Below are 8,151 nucleotides of genomic sequence, written 5' to 3' on the forward strand. Positions count from 1 at the left end.
CCCTTTATGGGTACGTGGAAAGACAATAATGAAAATCTACCTTGTCTCCAGGGCCTTGAGGCTCTTGTTACGAGGCTGCTGTTCCAGACAGCTGACTGCAGGGTTGCCAGCAGTGGGCAGTGTCATGGCACTCAGCACCAGGCTGGTGATGGCCTGCACTGCCAACACATTCAACTGGGTACGCTCTAAATCCTCCTTCAGTGTTAAACAGATGGACAGCAGACATTAACCACATTATTGGGTGTATATAGCAATATTTTGTCATTGTAACAGCAGTGATTCTCTGGGCAAACATACAACATTTGATGCACATTTGCATTAGTACAGGTAGTCGGTAAAACAAGAATGAATGTTTTATTTGGTAATATATGATAAAATAATCACCTCTTGTTGAGTCTCCTCCTCCTGGTCCATTGTGATTGGTTGAGTTACCAGCACTCCTAGCAAAGTGGCCCATGTCTCCTCAAACTGAGTCCTGCTGCTCCAACCTGAAGCAGTCAGAACATTATCTTACAATAAAAAAACTTTGAAGTATACTTTAACTTGATATAATCCCAGTCGTGTTTTTCTCTACCAAGTGTGTTTATCCGATACAGGAACTCTCTGAAGACATCCTTTTCCTGCAGGAAGTCCAAAGGGATCTCAGGCAATGTTGTGCCAAACTCCCCTCCTGACTGTGGGGACCAGCCCAGTTTCCAAACCTAAAAAGTTTTGATGTCTGTCAAATACATGTATTTGTAAAGCACACTGCCCCACCCCCATCCTTCCCCACCAAACACAGAAAACACACTGACCAGAGGAGGGACTCGAGTGAAGCTGTTGACCAGAGGCAGTCGGGCAATACTGATCACAATGTTGCGCAAGGTTGGAGTTAGAAAAGCAGGGATTGCACTGTTTCTTGGATGTCCCAAGGAAAGTATGCTCTGCAGGCCTTCCACCAGCTCTGCCATGATCTCACATGCTTGCCACTCGCACTTGTCTGCAACCCAAAAGTTAAGTCACATATTCCCCAGCCTTGCACAAGGTACCGTATGTTAAGAGAAGCAAATTCCAGTAAGTGAATCCTCACGATTAGTATGTGGTGAATCAACTTCATCACCATCAGCATCCCTCGCAAGCTTTTTCTTCTTTTCTGGGAGCAGAAGCTGGTCTCCAGGGCTCACAGCCACTTGGATTCCAAAGCAAAGAACGCTTTTTAAAGCAGGATATAACATGTTAACAGCAATCAACACACACACTCTTCACTGTTCTCCTTACCCGCAACCATAATGAGACGCAGGCAGTAGATGAGAGAACATGTGTGTGTGGCGTACTCAGGGGTGGACAGTTTGTTCCAGATGCAAGGCTGCTGCAGAGCTAGGCACAGACAGGCCAAAGCCCACTGCAGGTCCACACTCAGGGGGAGCTGATCCTGGAGCAGACGCCACACTATGACCTGGGCACAACCACCAAAAAAAAACCATGACAAACGTGGACACTAAAATAAGTACATCTTACCAGCATTATGGGTTATAAAAAAAACTGTACACTGTTTTATATTTAAAATCACAAGTAATCTCTCAACGCCAGACCTGGGCAATTATTTTGACTCGGTGGCCACATTTGACTGTGAAAATGCACCTGGGGGTGGGTGTGTGCGGGTGTATGTATGTACATAGACAGGGTTTCCCGCAGCGTTGTGGTTAAGGCGGCCGCCTTAACAACAAAGAGCCATCGCCTAAACTAACGTCTTAATAAGCTGCTCTGCTTGGTTCTGCCTCCCCTGTCAGTACGTCTCTCTGCTGTGCTGCTGTGCCCCAGCATTGTCCCACCCACAGAATCATCTGACTGGTTACACGCAGAGCGGTAACAGCCAATCAGCAGTGCGTATTCAGAGCACATGGAGTCAGTGCTCAAGGCACAGGCAGGTGGGGTGAGCAGATAGGTGTTTAGCAGGTAAGCATAGGGCAGCGGACTCTCCCCAAATTATAATAAACATCTCCCAGTCCTCTACAACTCAACTACTAGTAACATCACTATGAGCCCGTTGACATTCTAGAAACATAAGCATCAGCTCAGCTCAGCTCGCTCGCAGTCCTTGAGGTGAAGGCTAATTAGCTTTTATGGAGGTATTTGGGCTTCAAAACTAACAATAAAGGAGATGCTTTAAACAGGGAGGCGCCGCGCTGCAAGTGCTGTTTTACACCTTTCCTGCTTGTCGGCTCCCAGACCGTGGTCGAGGAGCGCAGGGGAGACGTTCTCTACAGGGCCGATGTTTTGTCGGGGTTAGTACCCTTCACTTTACCCGGCAATGGGTGCATAAAGCTCTGCTATTTGGTCAGAATGATGAGGCCGTCGATTACCGTATTTTTCGGACTATAAGTCGCAGTTTTTTTCATAGTTTGGCCGGGCTCCAGTGCAATTTATATATGTTTTTTTTTTCCTTTATCATGCATTTTCGGCAGGGGCGACTTATACTCCGGTGCGACTTATACTCCGAAAGATACGGTAGTTACAACTTGGTCACTTTATTTATAATTTCCACAGGGCACAATCGGACATCCACCGTGCTATTAACACTCCTGCACATGCTACCGCTACCTCTCCTTACTTGCCCACTCACGTCATTCAACCCACATACTGCCATCTTAAAAGGAACACACACACACACATACGCAACTCTAACAACAGCTGCTTTAAAACACGCCTCGCCAAATGTGGCGATTAGTATCACCACCGTTGCTTCAAACTTAGGTAAACACTTAAATAATAAGCATTCAGATCTGCACAAGGAGTTATAAAGAGTGACAGGTAAACATTTAGTTGTTACACCTGTCGTGCTGTCGAGGAGCACAGGGCAGACGTTCCTTCCAGGGTGGATGTTTTTGTCGAGGGTAACACCATTCACTTTACCCGACAATGGGTCTGCTAAGCTCCGCTTTCCGGTCAGAAATCGAGGCCGCCGATTCGTGACAATCTGGTTGCTTTATTATTCGTTTTGCAGGACATAACCGGACCCATTCATCTCTCTACTGCGCAGTGCACGAGTTCTCTCTCTCTCTCTCTTTACTCGCCCACTCACTCACTGACGTCATTCAGCCAACATGTTGACATTCTCGCAAACACACACACGCTACTCTCATGAGTTAACTAGCTCCTCTGTTGTGCATATGTAGATACGCAGACGTGCACAAAGCTGCTTGGCTTGACACCAAATATTAGTGGAGTTAAGATCGCCCATCGAAAGTCAACTAATGCAAGTGAAATTATCTCTTTTTATCTTTAATAAATGTGATTTACATGCTACATGGCATGTATACATGCAGCCATTGTTTTGTTTTTAGTACTTAATCAATAATTGTATTTTTCCTAAAGCACAGACCAGGAGTGGCAAACATAAATCATGAATAATTTAATATAATGTCCTTAAAACTTTCTGTTCTATTCTTACCAAATCCTTGATTAAGTCAAGGATTTCCATGTAATATGGAAAATTGTAAATTGTTCTTTGTGTGCAACAAGAAAAGCCCAATGTGTTTAATGCCTTTTAATTTACATTTTAACCTTGTAAAATTGTTCTTTGACTGTTGAGTGTTTAATGTATTGTAAGATTGTCTGTTAAAATAAAGGCAATATTGAAATTATTCATAGTTCCCTTTATTTGGAAAAGTATCGGAAAGTATCGATATACATTTTGGTACCGGTACTAAATTATTGGTATCGGAACAACCCTACTCACTATAGTTCAAGATTTACGGTAGTTTGAAAAATGCACTGCACATCGTATTGGCAGCTTCAGTTTCGATGGTAAAGGTTTAAAAAAAATAGTTTGGAGACGTCCTGCGGGCCGGGTGGAAAAGCATATGAAATAAGTTTATTTCGGTCATATAATCAACCATCAACCATTTTGTGTGATCAGTTTAACAGTACAGATTATGCATATTAACAATCATACACATACACACACAAAAAGAAAAGAAAAAGAATGACCGAAAAAGGAATAGGCTGAAGCCAAGGCTTATATTTGCCTATTCTATACCTTCACTGAAAATTAGATTGCCTGGAACATCAACGTTAAAAAAAATCAATGGGATGAAAGTACTGTAATTGTTACTATATTTTATAATTTTCAATTATTTCACCTTTCATAGCTTTCTTAAACCTTAACAAATAACTACATGTCTTCAACTCCTCACTGAGCTTGTTCCACCATTTAACTCCTAAAACTGAAATACATTTGTATTTTATATTCGTTCTTACTTTACCTATTTCAAAAATCAATATCCCCCGTAAATTATAGTTTTCTCCTCTTGATTTAAATAACTTAAGAATACAAGGGGACAAGTCCTCCTGTCTTGTCCCCTGCTCGTCCATCCCTCAATCTTAGCTGCTACACTTAGGATTTGGGGGGCTTGGCTTGGTTGGGACCCACCATGACCTTGATGTCCCCCAATTTTAATCGCATTATTAGTTCCCACAAGCATACATATCTCACTCACGCTACAGTACACACATCAATAGGGACTGGAGGTCGGCTGTAACGGCTGACCTCCTAATTTTAACTACACAGTAGACACTCTGGGGGCCTTGTACACATGCATGGGGGGTTTGGGGTTCGGCGCACCCCTCATTGCCTCGTCGGCCGGCGGGGACTGCGGTCTGGTGGCCTGCCAGGCTTTTATTCATTTATTATTGTTATATATATATATTTTTTTTAATGTATTTATTATTTTTATTTTTATTATTTACTTATTTTTATTTTATTTTATTTTTTTTAAATGTTTTTTTTTTTAAATCTTATTATTTATTTGTGTGTGGCGTCGCGCGGGTCTCACTTCCTGTTGGGTGGGGTCCGTGCCCGTGTGGCCCGACCTTGCGCTGTGGGGTCTCTGTTGGTAGCTTGATGTGGTGGCTGCGCAGCCCCCGTGTCTGGTCTGGATGCTGTGTCTCGGTTGTTTGGGCGGTGGTGTGTTCGTGCGGGTTTGGGTTGGGGTGGGGGGCCTTTTGGTTGGGGGGGGGTGTTGGTGTCTCTTGTTTGCGTGTTGGCGTTCGGGCTGACTGGCGGGCTGGCGCCGGCTGGTCTCCGTGGTCCTGGTGGCGTGTGGTTGCTGGTCGCAGTTTTTTTTTTTGATCGCTTTGATTTGATTGGCTGGTGTTGGCTGTCTGGGGTTATTGCGGCTGCTGTTTCTGCTGCCGTTTGTTTGTGGTGTGGGCGCCCGTGGCTGCTGGGTCTGGTGCAGGGGTGTGGCTGATGTTGTGACTGGTGGCTGACGAACTGTGTATATGTATGTATATGTGTGTGTATGTATGTATGTATATATATGTGTATGTGTACATATGTGTATGTATATGTATATATGTGTATGTGTGGGTATGTATACATGTATGTGTGTATGTGTATGTATATATGTATGTATGTATGTATATTTCTGGGGGTACGCTCTGGGCCTGCCTGTCAGACGGGGGTCGACGCCTCAGGCTACTGCATCCGAACTGCGTGTCTGGAGCTCCTGGGTCCCGCTGTCCATCCCTTCCGGGTGCCCGTCTTGGTTGGGGCCTGTTGGGCCTAGTCCCTGCGTCTATTGTGGTAGCTTGGTGCTGCAAGGTATTCCGAGGTGCTGCGAGTCGGTCAGTTGCTGGGGTAGTGACCTTGTTTGTCAGCATGTCTGTGATCTTCTTTTAATTCTTTATTTTAAATTAATTAATTAATTAATTTATTTATTTTTTAATATATTTTATTAATATTATTTTTTTAAATTTTGCCCCTCCCTCGGGGGGGGGCTCGGCGGGGCGGTTGCTGGTTGTTCCATCTCAATCGTTGGGGTCCCTGCGGGTGGGGTGGGTGGTTCCCGTGGCCCTGTGCCTGGGTGGTCCTGCGGCGGCCGATTTGGGTGGGGTGGCCGGGGGCTGGCCTCGCCGCGCTCTCCGGGGGTGGGGGGTGGGCTCGTGGGGGCCCGGTTGCCGGTGGGGCGGGGGTGGTCTTCCCGTCCGGTTGCGGGGAGTCTCTGGGTCCCTCGGGCGGGGCGTCTCGCCTTTCTGCCCGTGTGGGGTGTGGTCTCTCGCTGGCTTGGGGTCTGGCTGTCCCCTGCTTTTCTCGTGCCCTGTCCTCTGCCGGGTGCGTCTGTCTGCGGCCTGCTGCTGGCCCTTGTGGGCGGTACGGTGGGTCGGGCTCTGGGGTTCCTGTCGCTGGCCGGCTTGGCTGCGTGGGGGCGGTGGTCCCTGGTTCCCTGGGCACCACGCCTCCTGTTTGTGGGTTGGGCTCTCGGGGGTGATGGGGCCGTGCTCTGGCTCCCACGCACTCTGGGAGTCGAATGTATTGTACATGCAAATTCACATATGCTCACATACGTACATAGGTACCTACGCTCCCACATACATACACAAATACAGTACATATTTACCTACCTAATGTTCGTACATCCACACGCACATTCAATATACAAACATACACATACACTTACTGTACATATACATTCACTGTACAAACACATATACACATTCTGTACATATACAAGTACATATGCATACTTACACTCATGCACATAATCACGTTTCATCAAACATATATTAACGTTGTTGCCCTAGGGTAAACTGGGTGTAACACATGGCACACTGACAAAGCTTAACCTATTGTGACTATAACAATCTACAAGGTTAATGTAGGTTGCTTCTCTTTCTCCCCCTCCATTTTTCTGCATTCTTTCGTATCTCAAGTTATCATTACGTATATGTATTGTTGCATTTAAACAACTGTATTGTTGATAATAAAGGTAAATTATTGGTATTGTTCATTATCAATAGCGCTATTTCTATTGGTATTTGTATTGATCCATTTGTAGTGTAATAATGCTCATTGTCATTTCTGTATTCTTTTTTATTTTTCGCTAACTGCTTATTTGCTATTACTTTTACCATCATATTTGTACATGTCATATTTGCTGATGTTGCTCTATTGTTGTTGTTGTTGTTGTTTGCTGTTGTTGTTTTTGTCTCTCTGTCTAATCCCCCTCTTGTCCCCACAATTTCCCCCTCTGTCTTCTTTTTTTTTCTCTTTCTATCCCCTCCTGCTCCGGCCCGGCTGCACTAAATGATAATATAAATACATTTAATAAAGTCAAATACAAATAAGGCAACAAGAGAAGTATCCTACACTTCTCTTTTGTAAAGTAAATCTGAACAGCCGACATGGGCATCTACATCAACTATATGATTTGCCTGAGAAGCTGGAGAGGACACACAAAAAAAGAAAAAAGAAAAAAAAAAAAAAAAAAAAAAAAGAATACAAGCTGGAAGGCTGTCGTTCTTTACTCGAAACATAATTTCCATTGCTTTTAAAAACACAATACCTGAACATTTTAACACATAAGAACTTATAAATAATGGATTGGTATGTTCATAGTAGCACACTTTGTGTATTATTCTAATGACCCTTTTTTGAAGTTTAATTATTGGGTCTATGTTTGGCGTAATTTGCCCAGGTCTGGGGCCGTATTTATCAAGCGTCTTAGAGTGCCATTTTACACTTAAGTCCTGAGAATTTGCGAAATTTAGTCCTACTCTCAAACTTAAGAATAAAAGCTATTTATCAACTTTCTTAAGTCTAAGAATCACTCCTACTCTCCACAGTATTTAAGAGACCTTCAGAGGTGTCCTAAGTGGTTAGGAGTTGCCAGCGAGGGATGGCACTGAGGCGAGAGAGACGTGCGCAAACGTTCAGGGAGCGGAAGGATGTCCTGGCTTTGTTTGATGACGAGCAGCTGATCAAACGGTATTGTTTAGACAGAGCCACTGGGAAAATGAATTGGAAAGAAAAGGAAACATTTATTTTTGATTCATTGCCAATATTGTTTGTTTGTTTTGTATTATTTTGTAGTTTATTGTCAAAATATACACTCCCATTGTCCACTTAAATATTTCTAAGATATTTCTCTATTCTTAGACAAGGGATTCCCTTCCGTGATTGGTCATTTCTATGGACACAGAAATGACGTCACCTAAAATTCCGTTTACGGCACATAGTAATGTCGTAATTCAGCTCTGAGTGTGACACTTAAGATTCAGTCCTACACTTTGCTGAAAGTGTGAGTAAGACGCTTGATAACTAACTTTTAAGTGCAGCTTTCAGCGAAGAATTTCTTTACTCATAAGATAACTCTTAGCAGACTTCTTAGG

The 8,151-nt window shown here is 43.8% G+C and overlaps 1 protein-coding gene across 10 annotated transcripts in view; it reads right to left on the reverse strand.

Moving 5' to 3' along the window:
* Positions 1-8,151, reverse strand: part of htt (huntingtin) — a 63,124-nt gene that overhangs the window by 16,112 nt on the left and 38,861 nt on the right. For all 10 annotated transcript variants that reach the window (XM_061988192.2, XM_061988199.2, XM_061988189.2 and 7 more), the window contains 6 exons: positions 1,258-1,435; positions 1,070-1,168; positions 795-979; positions 575-701; positions 385-488; positions 41-195 (listed from right to left, as the gene is read on the reverse strand). In XM_061988192.2, the coding sequence (XP_061844176.1) occupies positions 41-195; positions 385-488; positions 575-701; positions 795-979; positions 1,070-1,168; positions 1,258-1,435 (848 nt within the window). The remainder of the gene's footprint in view (positions 1-40; positions 196-384; positions 489-574; positions 702-794; positions 980-1,069; positions 1,169-1,257; positions 1,436-8,151) is intronic.

This window comes from Nerophis lumbriciformis, linkage group LG27 (genome assembly GCF_033978685.3).
Source record: "Nerophis lumbriciformis linkage group LG27, RoL_Nlum_v2.1, whole genome shotgun sequence".
NCBI lineage: Eukaryota > Metazoa > Chordata > Actinopteri > Syngnathiformes > Syngnathidae > Nerophis > Nerophis lumbriciformis.